At 37.2% G+C, this 23245-nt stretch overlaps 1 protein-coding gene across 1 annotated transcript in view; it reads right to left on the bottom strand.

Annotated features, from left to right (window-relative positions):
- Positions 1-23245, bottom strand: part of shtn1 (shootin 1) — a 51386-nt gene that overhangs the window by 23456 nt on the left and 4685 nt on the right. The window contains exons 3-11 of the mRNA XM_066672317.1: positions 22929-22989; positions 16386-16480; positions 10996-11161; positions 9630-9727; positions 8759-8840; positions 2343-2437; positions 2066-2212; positions 1223-1376; positions 591-711 (exon numbers count right to left, since the gene is read on the bottom strand). Of these exons, the coding sequence (XP_066528414.1) occupies positions 591-711; positions 1223-1376; positions 2066-2212; positions 2343-2437; positions 8759-8840; positions 9630-9727; positions 10996-11161; positions 16386-16480; positions 22929-22989 (1019 nt within the window). The remainder of the gene's footprint in view (positions 1-590; positions 712-1222; positions 1377-2065; positions 2213-2342; positions 2438-8758; positions 8841-9629; positions 9728-10995; positions 11162-16385; positions 16481-22928; positions 22990-23245) is intronic.

Here is a 23245-nt window from a genome sequence, read left to right as displayed (position 1 = left end):
AAGACTGAATGAAGCACAATAAAGTAGCTGATTCTAACGTTGCACTGAGCTTGTCTATTAGACTCTTCTTATCAGCCACTGGATGAGAAATATGCACACACAAACACACACACACAGACAAAATATAATGCATAATCTTTGTCATATTTAAACCTTGCATTATTGTTTGTTGTTTATTCTTATTTATTTATTTTCATTTTTATTTTTTAAGGCCAACTACTCTATACATTGGGAGACAATTTCAGGGAGTCTGGGCCAAAGTAAATGTTGTACAATTACACTGAATTAAGTTTTTACCCATTATATTACAAAAAAATCTTATTATGCTGGTGGTCTTAACATTTTGATTCATTTGTTTGTATGCACTGTAGTGGTCTAACCCTAACCTTAACCTCAGAAGATATAAAAGAAAGAATTAAGCTTTTTCACTTAGGGGAAAAAAAGAAATATCCTGCAATACACAAACAGTAATTGTGCAGTAAAAGATTCATTTATTTTCACTTAGAAAAACAACAGAACATGGCATTTAATAAGAGACACCTAAAATGTTTTCAAACGACTTTGAAATGCCTGAAAAGTTAAAATATTACCTGAGTGGGTTGCTTGAAGCTGAAGGAAGAGGAGGAGGAGGTGGAGGAGGTGGAGGTGGGGGAGGAGGAGGGGCAGGTACAGGGTTAGAAACCTGCTGGAGCTTCTTCTGCAATTCCTCCACTAAACACACATGCGCGCACACACACACACACACACACACACACACACACACACACAAACAAAGTAAAATACAGTGTTAGATGCTAATATTGTCAAGATGTGTGTGTTGTTTTCTGCTATCCTACCCAATATGTCAAATGATATCTAAATGACCTCACATACATAATGCAATTTAAGTGTTAAGTAAATAATTGGTATACCATATTGTTTACAGAATAATCACAAGAAGCAATGATCAGTTACATGTTCAGTAAATATGCAAGTAGTGAACTGTGGTTAGTGAGTGTGTCTGTAAAATCTGTGATGGGACGCTACAGCAGGGTCTGCCTACATCTGGATACAGTCCAATGCATGTCACCAAGTAAATTCAAGTTTTTTGGGGTTTTTTCCAATTACTTTTCAAATATGTTCAATCCGTGGTTGTTAGTATCATCAGATACCAAACTCATGGATATGGAGGGCAGACTGTATATGTGGTTTTGGTTTTGTGTGTTTGTGTGTGTGTGTATACCTGTAAAACGCAGATCTTTTGCCTCAGTCTCTGCTCTACTACATTTCTCCAGTATATCTTTCCTCTCCTCCTCCAGAAGCCCCGCCTTCTTCTCTAGGGCTGACAACTGTTTCCTCCAATCAGACCCATGAAGCTCATCCTCCAAATGCTTCAACTTCAGACAAACACACACACACACACACACAAAGTCATACTTGTATGTCAGAGGTGTGTGTTTAAATAATCATTACTGTGTTATTAGAGGGTTTTCAAATGAACAATGTCACCAGGTCAAACCCCCTTCAGTAATAATAAGACCTTCAGCCTTATTTATATTCTGCATAAGTAAATGGTTCAGATGTAAACAAAGTCAGTGAGAGTGGTCTGATGTGAAATGGGGCAGAATTTTCACTGCAGTGGTGACAGGAACCAGATGTGTGAAGGGTTTAACATCTCTATAAATCCTCAGATTATTAGTTAAAGTTTTTCTGCCCTAAACAGACTGTATTACATCCCATGTGGTATAATGCGAAAAAGTGAAAATTCTATATGAAACTCAAAACACTCAAAAAAGACACTTTAAATTAAATCATCCACATACAGAGATGTAATTAGAGTAACATGTACTCATTCTCAAATTATATAAGCATCCTTTGATGTAAAAAAATGAAGTAAATATATGTTCACTGGTTTTTGTGGACAGTAAACAAAGTATCTGCATTCGCAGGGTCGGCACTGTGGCCCCTGGTGCACAACTGAACATTTACTTTACACCAAACATCTCTCTATGACTTTGTTTACATCTTAATTGATGTGATGTATTTAGAAGAACATTGTGTGTGCTTGTGTGCATGAGAGGCATACTTGTTGCTGGTACTCCATTCTCTGCTTCTCCAGTGTGTGTGTGAGAGATGTGATTTCTTTCAGAGCATTCTGTAGAGCTTCTGAAGGTGACACACTCTGCAACAAAGCTTTACTCTGTCTCTTCAGCTTCTTCTGCTCTATTAGCATCTACACTCACAAACAGACACATATCACATACATATGCATACTTTAGCTGACTGATGAATCCCCAATCAGATGAGAAAACAGGGCAGAGTAATTAGTGTGTGTGCGTGTGTGTGTATGTATATACACTCACTTCTTGGGCAAACTTCTCAGCCTCTGCCCGTAAGTCCTTCTCCAACTCTAAATCAGCCTGGAGGGCCTCGTATTCTTCTACTGCGTACTTAGACACTAAGTGCATACAAGTACATATATACGTTATATGATATAAACATATATATATATATATATATATATATATATAAACGTATATATATATATATACACGTTTCACTTTTTGAATGGAATTACTGAAATAAACCAACTTTTTCAAGATATTCTAATTTTATGACCAGCACCTGTATATAATGTTTTGTAGATTATTTGTTTGTTGTAACAATGCTTCTTGGTTATAAATCTTATAACATTGGATAGCCTGCAAATTTCCCTTTTAAATGGTGCCAGGTTTATCAGGAACATGCATTTGTAGAATGAGCAATAGAGCTGAGAATGTGGGTTGCGCCCATGAAAATTTGCCAAATACTCTCTGCCAATGCCAAACAAATTCATGTTCCTTACAAATGTGGCCCCATTTAAAAGGGAAATTGACAGGCTTTCCAATGGTATAAGATTTATAGCCAAGAAGCATTGTTACAATAAAGAAATCTACCAAACACAAATGCCCTTACATTTTGTGCTATATTTATATATGCATGTGTGTGTACATGCATACACACACAGAAACATAAAACAAATTGTACATTACACTTATACTTACTATATATCCAATAGATTAAATATTATATAAAGTCAATGACAGAATATAATATCATATAAATAGTCAATGAGAGTATATTTGGGACTGCAAGTATTTAGGCAGTGACAATTTTGAGACTTTAGCCACTGTACAGCACCACAATGGATTTCAAACAAAGAGAAATCAAGATGTAACTGAAGTGTAGATTTTCAGCTTTAATTAAAGTGGTTTAAAAATGTTGCATTAATGGTTTAGGAATTACAGCCTTTTTCACCATGTCCTTTGACAGGCTCAAAAGTACTTGGACAATTGACTGATAAGCACTTTAATGGCCAGGCGTGTCCTTTAACCTCATTATTTCATGACAAATTAAGGAGATAAAAGGTCTGGAGTTGTTTTAAAAAGATGAATTTCATTTGGTAGCTGTTCGTGGGTACTCTCAGTACGCAATCCAAACAGGTGTCAATGCAAGTGAAGCAGGCCATCATTAGATAACAGACAGAACATACCAATCAGAAAGAGACAGCAGAAACTGTTTCAGTGGCCAAATCAATCATTTAAAAATAATGAATCCCCTGGGGATCTCAGTAACATTGAAAAGCCTGGAAGACAAGAGGATTATCGTTCCTTTCCTTGGAAAAAAACCCAAACAAACAAAAAGAAAAACTTGACAACATTTAGCCATGCCAAAAACACTCTCAAGGTGGCAGCCATATCATTTAAGTCTACAATCATGACGTGCCTTAGTGCATATCAATATAGAACTTTGACGCCAAGACGCAAACCATCTGTAACTTTCAAGAACAGAAATTCCAGATTACTCTTCGCTAGAAAGCATCTAAAAACAAAAAGCCTGCAAAATTTGGAACAAGATTTTTTGACAGATGGAAACACAATTAACTTTAGTCAAAGCAATGAAATACAGTTGAAGTCACAAGTTTACAAACACATTAGCCACATTCATTAAAACTCAATATATCCTTCTACAATAACTAAGTTACTTTGGATCTGTACTCTATTTAAGAATAATACCACAGACAAAGATTTATTTTATTTATTTCATTGCCCTACTTTTAAATTGTTTAACTCAAGTTGGGATTAATGTTCTAACAAGCATCTCACAATAACTTGCTTTAATTGTGGCCCATTCCTCTGCACAGAACTTTTGTGACTGAGTCAGGATTTTAGGCCATCTTATTTGCACATGCTTCTTTCATTTTTGTCCATACATTTTCTTTGGGATTGAGGTCAAGGCTTTGTGGTGGTCACTCCATTACCTTCACTCTGTTGATCTTAAGCCATTTTGCCATAAATTTAGAAGAATGCTTGGGGACAATGCTCATTTGTTCCCGCTTATGCCTCCTGCTGCACCCATTTTCTCCAGGATCTTCACAACATTTGCTGTTATTCTCTGACTGATTTGTATCCTTCTAACAGTAATATGTTAATTTCTAGGCAACAGAACAAGTGTCTTTCCTGGGCAGTGTGTTGACTCCCATGGCATTTAAACCTGGACATGATCGTTTGAACAAATGTACGTGTGTACCTTCAGGTGTTAAGTAATAGCTCCCAAGTAGGTACCAGAGTTGTTGGGGTCCACAGTTTTTTTGTCTGATCGCCAATTAATTCATATTTTGCAGGCTAGCCTATTAGAGGCTTCTAAAGCCATGACATTGTTATCTGGAATTTCCCAAGCAGGCACAGAGGCACAGTCAACTCGGTTTATGTAAACAAGTCACACATTGGAATTTTGATATATTCAATTATCTAAAAGTGAAATTATATTTTGTAAAAATATATTAGAAAAATTGCTTGTGATATTTACAAAGTAAAAATACTTAACAGCTTGCTTAAACTACAGTTTGTTGGTATGGAGTATGTGAAGGGTATAGGTATGAGTTTTAATGATTTTAACTTAAGTGAATGTAAACTTATAACTTCAACTGCATTCTTCAATGCCAGAGTCTGTTATTTTGAAAAGTTTTGCATTTGGTTAAATGTTTTGTAGTAAGATAGTAATGTGGGTGGAAAGCAGCAACTGAAGGTGGCTGCAAAAAGGCCTGATAAAGCATCTTGAGGGAGGAACCTCGGCATGTGCAGGTGATGTCCATGGGTTCCAGTTTTCTGTCAGCCATAAACTGCAATGGATCTGCATGATACCCTTGAATTAAAGCTGAAATTATACATTTCAGTCAAAGCTTGTTTGGTTTCACATTTTCGTCACAACTTCTCTTTTATAATTTATCCTCTGAACACAACCAAACTGAATTTGATTTTTAATCAATAAACACTTTTTTTCAGAAACGAAAGGGCAAACTACATATCTAAATACCCCAGCAAGTAATGGGTGAGAGGGCCTACCTTTTAGACTATGTCCAGAACATGGCAGCCATATTTGATCAAGGGCAAGTTTTTCCCAGTGGGAAGGTGGTCATGTAGCATACCAGAGGAAACCAGAATTTTCTCAGAAATCGATTGTGGGTCAAAGTTATCAACACAAAATTTACAATTTTTGTTGTTTGTTACAGGTAACTGAAGATGAAACTGATGCAAGAAGAGAGGACTGAAGTGAAGTGTTTTATTTATTTAAGTCCCAGAATTGATGGTCAATCAGTTTGCTTTTCTTCATGGTCCATGTCTAAGGCTGATGTGGAAACTATGGAGCTTTTAGTGGTGGACAAGTGCCAGAATGCTTATTCTGATGCACTGTAACTCTTAACATCTTCCAATCATAGCAGGCATGAACTGTTTCAGGAATTTGTGCTAAAGTATCTCGTCTGTGGAACTGGATCAGATCTGTAAGCCTCAGCTCCCCACGTGCATCACATGATGACGGGGTGCGAATTAAACAATGACAGTTGCGGGTGGGGGTGGGGAGGCGTACATTAATGATAAATCCATTACACCAGCTAATGTGTCACATACCATACAAAAACAACAATATATATTACAACAACAATATATTAAAGAACAAAATCACCCAATGCTATTGGTTACTGCCATACCAAATTTAGACCTGTACTTGACTAACATTAAAAGGCACAGACTGAAAACAAGATTATGACATTTTTTAGGTTCTTGTTCAAATTTTCCTTTCCACCTTAAAATGGTGCATACATTACATTTAGCTTGTAGTAGATGTTAAGTTCATGAATTTTATACATTTCTGTTTATGTTGTGCAGAAAACAGACCAGATAAAAAAATTAATCTGGCTTATTTGAATGTTCTGTTCTACCTTAAAAGCTGATGAAGTTAGCTAAGTTAAAAACACATTTTCAGCCTGAAATCTACATCGCCACTGCAGCATTTAAGCTGAAATAGTAAAACCAGTCTAACACCTTCATGTGAGTGATTTACTGAAGACAATAAAGTATTTAAAAAGCTAAATAGCTACTTACAGGTAATGCCTTCTCTGGCTTGTGCAGGTGCTACTTAACGCAATCCACGTGACCAATAATATGTGTGGGGCAGGCAGAGGAGATGTAAACTTATAAAGGAATTGTATGGTTCAGTGTAGGCATGTATGAAATCATACTTCAAGATTCTTCTAGGCATGGATATTGTAAAATTATTGTAATATTTAACGTTATACGTAAGAAGGATATAAATGTTTAGATCCCCCAAACTATTGCTTTAACCCCCCCCCAAACCCAGTGTAATTTGTACAACTAAATGTGTCTTCTGCATTTAATATGTGGCGGTGAACACACACTCACATTAGTGCACTAGGATCAGCGAACACACACCCAGAGCTGCAGGCTGCCATCCCACTGCCCAGAGATCAGTTGGAGTTTAGGTTCCTTGCTCAACATCCTTGACTACCTCAATCATGGATTGCATGAGGAAGACAGTGGTCCTCTTTGACAAAGTAGCCTTTTTTTCTTACTTTCGGCATGACTTTTCACTTCCTGCCTTATATTATGAGTAGCATACACTCTCAGAAAAAAGTACTGTAGAGTTACATTTACTGTCACTAAAGGTACAAGGACTGTAAAGTACCTAATAGTGGTTTACAAATCCAGTTTTGTTCCCAAAATGTATATCATATTCTCTTCTCAAGAAGGAGAGGTGAATATTTGTAAGATTACATTATAGAATTGTGTCAAATAAAAGAACATAAGACAAGTCCTGGAGATGAAATGAGGTGTATAAAATGAACACAGTTTTTAAATCTACAAATATAACAATATAATTGTAATACAATTATGTTTCCTAATAATAGGTTTCAGGTTGCATATTTCTTGAAACAGCAGCAGACTTTGCTAAGTGACATGAATGTTTACAAAGTTTGCCTATGTGGCTGTCTATCACTATAGTTTCTCAAAGAATACCTAAGCGATTTCCACACTTATTTTCACAATCTGAGCTTCCCCTCACTGCCTGAATGTTTTCATATTATGAACTGTGGATGGTGAAATATGTACTGTTTGAACAGACTGACAATTCTCTCACATGGCAAAAAGTGATGAGCCATATCCTATTTTTTCTCGCAAAGTCTGAGCATTTTTTGAATGCTTTTTATTTATATACACCTGCTTATAGTGCAATGCACAAAAGAGTTTGACATGAATTTGTTATTAAACACTCGCCCTTATTTTGCCATTTTGTCCCAACTTTTTAAAATTAGTTTGTCAGGGAAAAATTGGATATCATTTGTAAGCTAAATAAACTTTAAAACAAGTGACCAAAAAATAAACTTTTCAATGTTTTTACTGCATTTCAGAAGCTGTCCTAACTGTCTCAAAATGGGGTTTGTTTGATATATACAGTACTGTGCAGAAGTCTAAGATAATTATATATATTTAAACTAATGCCTTCTCAGTAAGTGTGGTGCTGGTATAAAGTTATATATAATCACAGTAAATACGAACAATGCTTTGTTCAGATTTTGTTCAATCAGCACACATTATTTAAAATCATTATTTATTAACCAGTAAAATTATTGTGTTGTATTGTATGACAACCTTAAATAATCCACAAGGAGAGATTTGCAAAAAGTTAAACCACACAGAGTATCACACTCACTGGAATAATGTTATTTGGTTTTATTCTAATGTTGGGTGTTATTTGTTGTTTGTTTGTTTGTTTGTTTTAGCAAATAAACACTTACAATCTCAATCTCTGGTTCATAAAACTTTTGCACAGTACTGTATGTGTGTTTAATATACACGTGTGTGTGTGTGTGTGTGTGTGTGTGAACAAAGCTACACTCATGTTTTGCTTTATTCTTTAAGCATGCTGACCTTGTGTTCATGTGCTGCTTCTCCAGAATGTCCCTTTCTATTAGACAATGCTTATCCATGGAGATTATACACTGTGTTAACACTGGGTGCACCTTTAACAGATGAACTCACTCATTAAGGTTGTCTTTGATGTACAGGTAGGGTATAATAGAACATAAATTTGTCAAAGTCAGTGCATGGTTGACAGACAGACAGACAGAGAGAGAGAGAGAGAGAGAGAGAGAGACAGAGAGAGAGGCAGAGGCTGAGGCAGGGGCGAGTGAGATTAATGTTGAATTGTGGCTTCTACATTATGTATGATAAGGATGATTATGAGAGGCTCCAGGCTTTAACCGTTGTAAAAATATTACACCACTCAAGGACTCGTCTTACAAAAACCTGCACCAAATCGCAGGTGTAATTATGATACGAGTGTGTGTATTGTCTCAGGGATCAGAGGTGGCTTGTGTGTGTGTGTGTGTGTGTGTGTGTGTGAGTGAGGGGTTACTGTGGGTAACAGGATTGGAACGAACCTCTGTTATATTTTCCCAAGAGCTTCTTTTGTTGAAGTGTTTCAGCAATCAAAACAGTATTATCATGTTTTTCTTTCAGGAGCTGAGAGAGAGAGAGAGAGAAAGAGAGAGAGAGAGAATAAAAAATATTAAGAACATGCAAAAGAACATGAAAAAGAATGTGTGAGAAACTGAAAAGCAAAAAGTGATGACATGTAGAGATGTGTTTATGACATGTAGAGATTTTGATTCCATACACCAGTTTTAAAATTTGAGTGAGGAGGAAAAAAAGGCTTAAATGTTTAAACCTAACTGAATAAGATAGGGATTAAAAAAAGGCAAAGAAGTAAAAATCTGTGAGCAATCTTTCTGAGGATGTGCTAAAATATTTAACATTTTTTCAGTACACAAATACTTGAAGACATAAAATAGTGTTTGGGGAAAGTTGTTATTCTGAAATACCACTTTATTTTTCTGTTATTGACAGTGAAACCTCAATGTCTGCTTATACATACAAACATTTTATTGCAAAAAACTACTGGGCTTTAATTCAGTAATTTCACATTGGCCAAAGTCAAATTTTTAGGCAAGGAGAAGAAAATGGTAGGGGAACAAAAATTAATTAATTAATGAGAAAAATGCTTAACAGAGAAGAGTCGAAATATGAAGAACTGCAGAAATAGCCTCTTTTTGAAAGGTTACAGAAGCACAGGTTCTCCACCATACAAAAGAACCATTTAACCAGGCAAAGAAGCATTTGCGTATTCAAATGGTTCTTTGAGTGTTCACAGTTCTATATATAACCTTTAATAAAGAGCTCTTGTAGAAGCACCTTTTTTAAGCCCGCAGGTTAAAATAATGTGTGGATGTGTAATTAAAGTCTGTCTCTTACTTCCTCTCTGGTATTGCGCAGCTGATCTTTTGTCGCCTCCAGATCAATGGCCAAACCCTTTTTTTCCTCCAGAGCCGACTCTATTTTCGCCCTCAGCTCTGTTTTAAACAAACAATAAAATGTATAAAAAGAAACTGAAGGATACAAGATACACAAGTGAAGCTGTGTGTAAATCATTCATTCATATTCTCTAAGTGCTACATCCTGATCAGAGCCAATTCTGGGTAGAATCTCTAGGGAATCGCTGGGTTCAAGACAGAAATACACCCAGGACAGGGTACCAATTCATACCCCAGTCACTCACCTTGAAAACAAGTTCACACAGCCTATTCACCTACCAATATGTGCTGATGGACTGTGGAAGGAAACCAATGAGGCCACAGTGAGAACATACCACCAAACTCCTCATCAAGCCCCAGTGTAAAGTGTACATTCTAAACATTCAATCCATTTGTGTTTGTGAGCAGACGTGGAGATCTCTCATTATGATTTAAAATGTAAAAGTTACTGCTGTGTGTGCAGTGTTAGGGTGAATCCCATTCCATAATATTACCTCTACCCCTTGTTTTCAAGTGTTATCTTCCCCCTTGGAACTGATATACAAGGTGTAGTGTTTAAAATCTTCCTCTATGGGAATGGGCTGACACTTCAAGAGTCTGATATGTCATGGGAACACACAAAGAAGCAGCGTTTAAGCAGAACTCTGCTGCCGGTCTGCTTCTGGATTTTAACGTAGTTTAGGGTATCATGTCTTCAAAAGCATTCAACAATCATGTATTATCACCCACTCCTAAGAATCTTTCAAGCTGAACTGAGCTGTTTTTTGGGCAGAATTTTGTTAAATCGAACTGAAAATTCAGAGACATAACTGATGTGTTGTGTTTGTTTTGAAGTAAAAAAATATAAACCATAGAAAATACATTAAACTAAGATAATAGACTGGTAATCATAGTCTATTTACAGAAAACACTGATAGTTGTGGCTTTCTATGGTCGCTTGGTTGCCTATTCACGCCCTAGGTTGAAAGTCTGCCCCTCAAAATCTCAATTTCAAGGGGAATACAGCCCTCCTCTTGTCCCTACTGCTCTTTCCCAAAAAGTATTGAGACACCCTACCCATAGGCAAAACAGAAGGGTAGGGCTGAGGTGTGAATTCGGATTCACCTTTAGCCTGTAGAAAGAATAAGAGGCCTTATATACTGTCATGTTTTGCCATAAAAACGAGAGAGAGCGACTCAAAGCTTCAGAGATTATTCATCACACAACTAAATCTCTTATTTAAATTGAAACATTGCACTATTAACAAAACAACACTATTAATTTTTTATGCTGTATTTGTGCTACATTGTGACAAAACCTGTGGTTACCTGCAATGACGTGGTGGCAGTGAGTGGAGCTACAAGGGCCAGACTCTTCATGTTGTTGTTCTTCATCCTCATCATCATCAAGATTAATGTCAGCAATGACATCAGCACCTAGGTGAGCCAGGTACATCATACTCTTCCTTTTCAGAGAGCGATTCTGTCTGTTCAGCTACACACACACACACACACACACACACACAAATGTAATCAACAATATCAATTACATTTTTACATATTTGGCAGTGATATAACTTACTGTCAACTCTCTCTGTGCTACTGTGCTATCATGGTAATAAAAAAATCCATGTTGTCTTTATTGTTGAATGCCCTGAATGTAGTACACATTGCTACAGAAACATGTACAAGTGATATATACTAGTGTATACATCCTGTTCATGTTTGCCTGTTCAGTATAAATATTAAATTGCCTATCCTATTAAATGCAACAAAAGCCCAGAAACTGTACGTCTTTAAAAAGGAAAGAGCAGATTACACAGGAAAAAAAGCTGCTTTAATAGTACTCTTGAGAAATCGAAGAATTTAAAAAACACAACCAATCAGGCTTGCTCATCTCAGCTGATAATGTACTTGCAGAATGTATAGAAACGGTGCACATTCCTTAGAAATGTACAATTCTGTGCTATGAAGAATTCTCATCATATTTTCAGAGGTGGTGATCAGAGATGGGGGGAAAAGATGAAATAAATGAATCCAAAGATGACATAAGTCTGAAGCAGCTGATTTTCAAGCGAGCTGAAGGATGGAAAAAATCAAAAATCAAATCAACACAGCAACCCTGCCTGCTCAAATACCAACCTGCGCACATCCTATTTCACTCAATCAAACAGGAGCACACACACACACACACACAAACACAGCATGAAACACTCTGCTGAAAAGAGCAATAATCAGGGGTAAAATAATACAGCCATGCAGGAGGCGAGGGAAAGCAGAGAAATAAAAATAATTACAGTACTTTATGAGATACAACCATGTAAACATCATTAGTGTGGGCTATCGGATACAGACTGCCAAATTCCCTCCCGGACACGGCCCCTCTTAAACTGCAATAGACCCGCGTATGACAGCGATCACCTTTTCTTTAAGGTTAAATTAAAGTCATTAAAGACGGTTCATACATAAACAGCAATTAGAGAGGAAAATAAGTGGGGATGGAGACAGCCAATGGGGACGATGATATGTAAATTATGCAAATTAATCCTAGACTTCGCACTGGTCAAAGCGTTTATTAACGACACCTCTTGCCAGAAACAGACAACTGCATGAAGCCACTTTCTGACAATGTCCTTCACCTCAAAAAAAACAAAAAACAAAAAAAACACAATCAACAACACATAAGTGATAATCATGCAGCATTGATGAGAAAGCGTGAATGTGAAATTACACAGTTGCAGAAATCAGTCACAGAGGTCGCCCCCCACCCCATCTCTTCCAATCCAACATCAAAACAAAATGTCATGGGTTTGATTTGACCGGTGCTACACGGTTTTTTCCTCCATTACCTTCTTTATTCTTCCTTTTAAAAAAAATCAGCATGTTTCAGAGTTTAAGAAATTGATTATAATTTTTTTCTTCCTTTATTTTTTATTTTATTTTTTTTGCTCACCAGCCCCGAGGCCTTGTTGGCAGACAAAATTACAGGCATCAGGAACAAAGCATCAAACGGGCGCAACATGGCAGTTATTAGAGCTGATTCCCTCCGCTCTCCGCCAATCACACCTACCAAAATAGTTTGGGCCGATTTAAATGTAAATTGGAAATGAGCCAATGCTATAATTTTCACAGCATAACCTTCACGTCCCAAAAAAAAAAAAAAAATCACAGGAGAAAGAAATAAAATAATATTCTGCACTGCACATAATGCGTGTCCCTTTTTCATTTTGACTTTTTAAAGGCTATATTCACCTAGTCTGCAATATGAACTTATTTCCATTATAATTTTCTAAACAAACTTCAAATCAAAACAAATTTACAACCCAACTGCTGCTGTTTGCAAGGCTGAGAAATGAGTTGTTCTTGATTGAAGCATTGAACAATGTGCAACAAAGATTTACTAGGATTAAAATCAATGAAGCCACTCCAATATTTACATAAGGCAAAAAAGAGGGCCTATAAGTAAGCCTTGAGGAACGCCACTTTCACTACACATTAAGAAAGTAATGTATATGCATTAGGTTTTGCTGCTTATAAATGTGAAAGGACTATAGCCGCAAATGTAGGAAAACAAATCTGATGTTTAAGGAACTCCACCTTCTCTACAGGTTAAATACAGTTGGTATTTACCACAGTTATGAACCGGCTCTTGGTGTTTATATAGTTTATGAATTTAAACACCAGAAAGACCCCAGCCTGGGTCTGACACATCATAATTTTCCTCGCCATAGGGTGAAAAGATAGATAGAGTGGTTAAAGCCAAAACAATTCAATGTCTTTATGGTGACTAGAGAGGACAAAATCAGCCAGTTCTGTGCTGGAAGCAGCCAGCTTTCACAGGAGCTGCTGTAGTCTCCTGCTGCGAAGGCACAATTAATCAGACTGAGTATGGGGAGGTATATGCCAGAAACGGTCCAAAGAGAGACTCGAACAAAGGACCGGACAGACAGAGCTGGAGAAAGAGACAGAGAAAGGGGGGGTTCAAACACAGTGGCCACCAGCAATAGCAGGACATGCTAGCATCTTCTTTAATGGGAGACAGGAAGCGTGTGATTGGTCAAATCAAGCTTTTCTAAAGCACATAATGTCAGAGTGCTACACTGCTCAGCTGTAGGGCTATTTCCTAGCTGATAGGCAGCTGCTAAAACACCAAAAGCGGTTTGTGAAACAAGCAGGGGGAGCGCACCTCTGACAAGCGCACGCTAAGAAAACTCTGAGGCAGAAACATTTTACAGGTAACGTGAAACTGGGATGCTAATCTTCTTTCATATTGTTGCTGGGGTAAGAAAAAAGCTTCCATTTCTGAGCCTTGGCTGAAGGAAAAAGTAATTCTGCTCATGTAAGTAATGTAAGATATATATTATATATATGTAAAGATAAATATTTTATTAGGCACATATGAGAGCACCACACCCAAAATAAATAAATAAATAAACAAACAAAAATAATAATAATAAGCACAATGATTCCAATAGGAAACATATTAGCCGTATACACTAATCAGCCAAAATTTTAAAATGTACTTCTTTCTACACTCACTTTCCATTATATCAGCTCTATTTACCATGATATACATATATTTTGTACTTCTAGAGTTCTAGATTGCAGGCCACAGGTTGCTCTGCATACTTTTAAAAAAGCCATCCACATCGCATTCGTCATTGGTCAGGATCACCACAAGCAGTTATGATTTGGGTGCTGGATCACTCTCAGCACTGCAATAACATTGACCGAGTGGTGGCATGTTGCACTGGTACGAGTGGATCAGACACAGCAGTGCTCATGGAGTTTTTAAGCCTCTCAATATCACTGAGAGACTGAGAAAAGTCCACCAAACACAACAATCCAGCTAAAGTGTGAAAGGGGGCCAACAAATTAGGCAGAACAACAGATGGACTACAGTCTGTAATTGTAGAACAACACAGTGCTCCTGTATGAACAGTGGAGCAACTAAAAGAGAGAATAAATGTATAAACTAAACAGTGGCGCTACCTAAAAATAAATATGCCATAAAGTATTTTTTGTGCGATAAACAACATTTTTCAAAAGTACTTACAATGGCTTTTTGTGAATTAGACTCACAAAAATTGAGTTAAATGTGGCATTAACCTAAGAGCAAAACCTGATGTTTTCAGAAAATGCATGAAAACAATAAATAAACAAGTAAACAAATAAACCCTGCGATTTGTTTGATGAGTCTAGATGGTAAAGTTGGTTCAGATGGCCCGAGCTCTCTGCTGCTGTGAACCAGGACTTTCTCTGCGTGTGGAAACCCAGCGGCACATCACCTTCCAACCCTCTTTCCTCTCTCTTTCAATCTTTTCTTCCCTCGCTCCTGCCCTCCACGCTGCTGTTCTCTCATTGCTATCGCTCTGCATGTGGCTATCAGGCCATACAGCAGCAGAAAGCTGATTCATCCATCAAAAAAAGAGTAAAAAAGCACTTGATCTCAGCCCTTGACCCACCTCACACACATGACTCTTCCTAAAAAGCATTTACACACCCAACCTCAAGGCCATCGAGTTTTAGGTTAAAATTCATTTCTTTAGTATTTTGCTTTGTATTTGGGAATTTCATGCTTCAGACAAAAGTTTCAAGGACCACCCATCACTCAGACTATTTGCCTTTTCATTAAAAACATTAAATCATTAAAAGTAACTTTAATGTGTAGGTGATTTGTAGCCCAAGGACACAACTTCCCATGATCTACAAAGAGTGACCTTTAAGAACAGCAAAAGTAGCTGCAAAAGTATGTGTTTGAGGGAGGAACAAGAAGTGACATTTTCTGATACATTCTGATAATAGAATACCTACAATAACTTCCTCTCTTCCTCACATTTACTGTGCTGTGAAACATTATTCACCAACTTATTTCTTATATTTATGCATATTAGTCACTTTCTATTGTTTCAAATAATTTTGATGCAGGATAAACCAAACATGAGTAAACAAAAAATCCACTTTTTTCCTGAAGATAATTTTTTTTACAAACTTTTGTCACCCATATTAAAAATAATTGCCCTCTAAATATAATGACAGGTTCCGCCACCATTGGCATTAACATATGCAATTAAATGCTTGCAATAAGTTGTGATCACCCTGTGCTGTGGAGGAATTTTGGTCCACACTTCATTGGAAAATCGTTTTATTCTGGTTACTTTGGAGGGCTTTTCAGCATGAAATACCTGTTTAAATCTTTGCCACAGCATTTCACTGGCATTTAACTTAAAACCTTCACTTTGGTTCTTTTGAGCCTTTTGTTGTTCTGCTGGAACCCAAGTGTGCTTAAGCTATTCCTGACTGATGGGTGGATATTTCCTTCAGGAATTTTTAATAGAGTGCTGAAAACATACGAGAAGTTGTCCAGGCAGCCCTAGACCATCAATGAAATCCCACAGCCTTAGCAATGGCTTTGTAACTCTTTAAGGACTGGCAGATTTTAATGATTATGCTTAGATTTTTTTTTTGGAATCACCTTAAAATCATGAACAGCTTTTGAGACCTTTTAGCTTTACATTGCCAGATTCAGTTCGATTTAACTGATGTTACTGATTTAAGGGAGCTTAACACCTAACTTCATAAATAATACAATAGACTAGTGTAAAATACAACTGAACAAAGGACTACAATAGAATACATTACATAAAGCTGGAACAGAACAGAATATAATATAATAATATAATAGAACTGACAAAAGACTATAATAGAATATGATGAACCTTAGATGCCAGAGCCTCCACTGTCTCCCTGCAGGTTTTCTCCACCTCCAGATTCTCCTGCATATTGTTGACCTCTTGCAGCACCCTATGAGACACTGTACACACACACACACACACACACACACACACACAAATACTTTTACTACAAACTCCATTTCCATAAAGTTTGGAACATGTTGTAAAATGCAATATGGAATAGACTTGATTGCATTTCGTAAATATAAACAAAATTTGCATTTAATGCAGGCAATACAGTCCAAAAAAGTTGGGACAATGTAAAAATAAGTGAGAAAGGTTTATAGAAAATACATGTCACAATGTTTTGAAGCATTGCACTATAAGCAGGTGAATATAAAAGAAGCTTTCACCAAAGGCTCAGTCTTTGCAAGCAGAAATAGGCTGTTGCTGATCACTTTATGCCAAACCTCATAAGACAATTGCCAAATAGTTGAAACAGAACATTATATAATGCAAGATTGCAAAGGAATCCAAGAAATCTGGAGATATAGATGTCCTTGGCCTTGTGAGTACTCCAAAAAGGTCTGTAACTGTATCAAGAAATGCAACCTGAAAGACTATAGCAAAAAGAGAAAGCCACATATAAAGTCAATGTGAAAACACTGCCAAGTTCTCTGAGCCCAAGCACATCTCAGGTGTTCTAAAAGACAGTAGTAATGTGTGCTATTGTCAGAGGGATCCATGTTTAAGCTTATTTTCATAAAAAATGGATTTTGTGTTTTCTGAGATCCGATGAATAGGGATCATACAAACAGTTATCAGAGATATGTGCAAAAGCCAGTATCTTTCATTTTATGTGTGGGGTGCTTCAGGGAGCAGGACATGGGACTGGCAAATGTGAGAAGTTTGCATTGAAGTGGAAATCACTGGGGTTTTAGATAGACATCTGCTGCCATCTAATTACAATTTCCTGGGAAGTCCATGGTTATTTCAGTAAGACACTGCCAGGCCTCATTCTGTATGTGATACAGAAACAGCTTCATAGACACAGAGTGCATGTGCTTGACTGACATATCTGTGGTCCAGATCTGTCTCCTATGGCTCATGATATATACAGGAGAATTAGGCAATGGCAACCACAGACTGTTGAGCTCATGTCTCGTATCAAGGAAGAATGGACAAAAAATTCCTGTTGTAAAATTTTTAAATTAGCATCCTCAGTTCTGAAATACATAAAAGCAAAGGTGATACATGCCTGTCCCAACCTTTTTAAAGCGTATTATTAATGTGTTAATATTTTCAAAGAACAAGTTGTTCAGTGACAACATGGGAAATCTATTCTTTAAACAATGCTATTGTCAGTTAAATAAGTTTCTTGTTTTTAATGCATTTTACAAAAATGTCCAAACATTTCAGTGAATACGGTTTGTACATATCTCTGCTGGCAGTGACCCTGTTTGGTTGCTTTGTGAGGAGCAAAGGATATTTATTTGTCTTAGAATTGGCCCAATCATCAGGAGATCCTGAATTTGATTTCCAGTGATGCCATAGCCATCCAAACTGGGAATCCCAGAGAGCATAACTGGATTTGGTTCCAGGAGTTAAAGTGAGAAAACTATATGCTTTACGTTCATCAGACATTCTATCCATGTGTCTTTTTTTTCTCCCCAGCTGCTCAGTTCAAATCATTGCTACAGGATCATCCAGTCAATGACATAATTTGTTGTGTACTCATCTAACATTCGCATGTAGCTCTGATGGTTAAAGGAAAAAAAAAGAAAAAAAGAGCCTCCTCCCATTGGCCTGATGATGAAGAAGTTTTGATTGGAGAAGTTGAGCGTGTGTTAATGGCTATGGCCGGGCCGTGATTTGTGTCAGTAATCACCACGCCACTGGCTCCACACCAGATCACTGCCACTTAACTAATTGCACATTGTGGCTGGAGAGGGTGAAAACAGGAATTAGCCGTGCGGACAGCTCCCTCAGCAACCATGCCTAATTAAAAACTGATGAGTGGCGGTCACACATTACACTCCATTCAGCTGCCAGTTGGAAAAGCATTCGTGTACCCCCCCACACCACACACACAAACTATGTATTCCTACCACTGTGGGTCTTCTATGCCCTTCTGTATTAATGTATTGACTTACGATGGGCTAAACCAGAGAGGAATTTTGAGAGTACCTTGGACAGCAAAGAACACATACAGTACCAGTCAAAAATGTTCTCATTAGTCATTGGTGGAATAGAGCTATTCACAGTATAGAACTGCGTACCAGCCCTACTTCCGCACAACCCAACTTATGAACTGAAACACATTAAGGCGGCGAGCAGTTCTACAAATTAACTCTTGACGAGGCCACAGCTGTTCACTTAAAACCATTTCAGGTGACGACCTCATGAAGCTGATTGAGAGAACGCAGAGAGTGTGCAAAGCTGTCATCAAAGTAAAAGGTAGCTACTTTGAAGAATCTAAAATATAAAACATATTCTGGTTTGTTTAACACTTTTTTGTTTACAACACAATTCCATATGTGTTCGTTCATAGTTTTAATGTCTTCCATATTCATTTACAATGTAGAAAATAATAAAAAACAAAGACAAACCATGGAATGAGAAGACGTCCAAACTTTTGACTGGTACTGTACATTCACAATTTGTGGAAAATAGCCCAAAACAAAGGAAACCCACCCTGAGTGGGTGTGTCCAAACATGTGACTGGTACTGCACAAGTGAATCCTGCACCCCACCAAGCTTCACCTTTCACTCTTATAAGTTCTATTTCAGACATATTATGAGAAGTACCAATTAATTGTACAAAATATATGCGTGGAAAAGCTGAAGGTAAACAGAGGGAGAAGATGGTCAGCAACAAGACGGATGGATACTATCACTGCTGTGTCTGATCCACTCCTTACTCTAGTAACACACATTAACACAGCACCAAGTCAGTGTCACTGCAGTGCTGAGAATGTTTAACCACAGAGATCACAGCTGCTCTATGATGGTCCTGTACATTGAACAACAGACTTAAAGGGGGAAAATAAAGTAAACAGAGTAATAAATATACTTTAGTCTGTAGTTATAGAACTACAAAGTGCTCCTGTATGGTCAGTGGAACTCAGATAGTGGAAAGTGAGGGTAGAAACAAGGAGGTGGCGTAAATTAACGGTTGATCTGTGTTTAAAGTATTCTGCTAGGATATTTTTCAGAAGCGGCAGCAGGAGCACTCACCAGCCCCTTGCCTGTGACTTTCTGTGGGCTTTATTTGGCTATAATTTAATGTAGTAATGTTCCTGTCAGAATTGAACAGTGCTTGAAGTCATGTAGTACCTGTATGCGTGGTCGCGCTGTTTTGGCACTGTTTTTTCGTCTCCATTATAAACAAAGCTTTCGAACTTTTGGACAGCCAGTGTGCAATGGTCTTTACGTTACATTGCAATTGTTCTTTTGCAATTGTTAATTTACTCTCCTTCTCTACTGTATCCATTGTTTCTAAATAAAACCCTTCTAAAGAGCTTTGTAATTGTGGTTTCATGATATTATGTATAAGATACACTGTAGCTGCATGTGTCATTCATAATTTGTTACATATTAAATGTTCTAGCTTTGAAGGAGCTCCATTCAGTACCTTTCAGAAGAGTAGTAGTGGTATTTAAGATCAAGCACTAAACCTCCTTTAAGTTTTTGTAGCTGACTGCAATCCTTAAAGAAATGTTCCAACATCTAGTGAAAGAAGTAGGAGTCCCCACAAAGCATATACTATCTGTCTGTCTCTCCACCCCTTTCTTTTTCCTGTCTCTCTTTCTCTTAGTCTATCTCTCCCACACGCTTTCTGTCTCTCTCTTTCTCTCTCTCTCTTGCTCTCTCTCTATGACAGGTTAATTGTGGCGGGTGGTGGGTTTAAACAGTGCTGAGTGTGAGGGTGTACGATGGTTGATATTGGGCTGTATTGGGGGGAGGATGGGTGTGTTGGAGCTGACAGCTTTAATTGTAAGTTTTGTCTTCCTCATCATCAGCACAGCTCCAAGTCCCTCATTTCTCTCCCTCCATCTGTCGGTCTCTCTGGGGCAGTGGTGTTGAGCTCCGATCATAAACACAAAATTCCTGTAGATCAATTTTAAAATTTACTATGGAACAATTTTGTATTTCTTTTACTTTTCTTCTTCCTTTCTTTATTTCTCTCCATTTCTTATTTCATGTCCACATTTGTTTTGTTCCCTTTCTCTTTCATTTCCCATTTCTTTGTCTTTTTGTTGTTCTCTCTCACTCGCTCCTCCAATGTATTTCATTACCTCTTCCCTTCTTTCTATCTCTTTTTTGTCCATCTCCATTGCAGCTTTCTTTCTGCTCATCTCTCACACCCAAACACCCCCCCCCCCACTGTTTCTCTTAGCTGTCTGTTGTTGAATAGAAGTAATTTTCTGAGAGCTATGAAATCTCGTAATGGCTGTGAGAAAGCGACGGCGCTGTGTCTGCTCTGTTATTATTGAAGTGGAAATCGTACACAATGTGCGGAGCAGGGAAACACGAGCAAAGGCCAGTGGATTCAGCCCATAGGCCCACGCCTCACTCTGACCACAGCCCATAATAACCCATCTCAGGCATTAAAATGAGCATTCTCTCTCTCTCTCTCTCTCTCTCTCTCTCTCTCTCTCACTCACACACACACACACACACTCCTTCAGTGTTGCCAGATAGCTGTTGTCCTTTTTGAAATTTTCTGCAATTCAATCTTCATGTTCCAATTCCCCCCTATTTTGCGTGGAGAGCAGGAGCATGGCATTTTCACACACAGCACAGAAAGGTGAAGTGGGGGGATTTAACAGAGAGAGAAAGAGAGAGAGAAAATTGGCACTGGGATACAAAGACCTCTTCTGAGACCAAGAATTTTGAAAATACTTTGAGAATAATTCGATGGGTTTTCTCATTTAATGTAAAAATAAAATTTAAAAAAGAATGCCATTATTTGGAGACCTCATAGACCCATATTTTATTCACAGTAAAACATAGAACATAAATCAGATGTTGAAAGTGAGACACTTGTGTAAATTTTGAGTCTATGAAGTTTGCTAATCACTGCATTCTGTTTTTATTTACATTTTACACAGCATCCCAACTTTTTTGGAATTGGGGCTGTAAACACGATGTTTATATGGCAGTAGATTTTCCACTGAATGAACACAGCCGTAAATATGAAACATTTTCCTATATTCTCCACTAACAAATTCTTCCCTAGATTCATTGCTAGGCTAGACAAGCTTCACAGAATACTGGGGGGAAAAAATCAAGTTTAGTACAGATTTGGAAGCTGTAGCACACAACTATTTATATCACACTACATACAAAGAGTGTGGAATCAAATTTAAAAAAGCAGTCAGTCATTTTCTCCAATGACTCTTCTTCACATTATGAAACAGCCATTACACTAACAGCTAGTAGCCTGGATGTGTCTGTACAAAACCTATTTTTAAATAAGATTCCTAAAAATATTTTCTTGCTGGTAAAAATTATTTATTGCTCCTTTAATAAAGTTTACATACAAAATGAAAAGACACTTATACGTTTAAATGGTTAACCTCTATAGATTCTCAAATAAATCGAGGGGAAAAACCTAGTTTCCATTAATATTTAACCCTTGAGACAGATCATATGTTCCATATGCATTCTTTCTCTGACAAATATAGTTAGAGGATGATTCAAATGTGTAATGGACTAGTGCGCATTTCCTATTTTTAGTTTTTCGAGAGCAGTGTATCTACAGCATTGAGCTAAAGTTGCATAAACTCTACACAATTACATTTTCACAAAATTTAAGCTGCTTAAAACCTACATGAAACTAAACTGAATAAACTAAAGCCTCTAAAATATTGTATACTCTTAAAGTAAAGTGGGGGGAGGGGGGTAATCAAATGTCTATTGCTAAATTGTGTCATTTAATTGTTGTGTTAATCACAATCTGTCACTACTGGTGCAAAAACGTATTTTTGCAAGTTTGTTACAGAATTGTAATTTTATGATTTGTACAGGATTTCATGACATATTTAAGAACATTATTGTTCCAAAACTGCCCATAAACCCCCATTCACTGTTCAGAATGTTTTTTCCCTTCTTCTGAAGATTAATTAAGTATTAATTATCCCTAATTGCTCAACTTGCACCTAGTTTAAAATGTAATGCATACAAAGTTACATAGCTATAAAAAAACAAGTATTCCTCTCCTAACTAAACTTGTCATTACATAGTCTTGATATTTACTACTGGGAGTTTTTTTTAAGTTTGTATTGGGAGTGAAGAAGTAAACAGTGTGTGTGTGTGTGTGTGCGTGCATGTGTCGTTCTGTCTCAGACAGGTCTGAGCAACGCCTACAGGAGTCCAAAGTCCAGTATGCCAAAGCTTGAACACCCTGGTAGTTCCCAGAGTAAAGCAAGGACCTTTGCAACTAAAGTTATGTGTTTTACTCAACAGCCTGTGTCTACTGTATTATGCTATGAGTACAATATCCTGTGTGACTGTAGAGCAACACATAGTATGCTTAAAGAATGTGCAAACAAAGATATGAGTGCTAAAGAATTCAAAGCAAACCTCTTTCAAAATCCTTCAGCTTCCGTAAAGCCTCATCTCTCTCCTGCTTCAGCTTCTTACACTGAAACAACAAAAACAATAGTAAACTAACATGAGTACATGAGCAATATCATGGGTACGTGTTCTGACCTTTATTTAGAATATACTAGTTATTTAAATTGTTATTCTGTATCACTGTATCACAGTTTTATTACATATTTATTTACTCTGTACTACTTAAGTTAATATTTATTTACTCTATATTTGAGTCAGATTGTTATTTGCACTTTACTACAATCTGTTTGATGTTTTTTTACTCTGTACCAGAGTGTGTTACA

The sequence above is a fragment of the Hoplias malabaricus genome, chromosome 1 (genome assembly GCF_029633855.1).
Source record: "Hoplias malabaricus isolate fHopMal1 chromosome 1, fHopMal1.hap1, whole genome shotgun sequence".
Taxonomy (NCBI): Eukaryota; Metazoa; Chordata; class Actinopteri; order Characiformes; family Erythrinidae; genus Hoplias; species Hoplias malabaricus.
The sequence above is the reverse complement of the archived record's forward strand: the minus strand, read 5'-3'. Positions and strand labels throughout refer to the sequence as shown.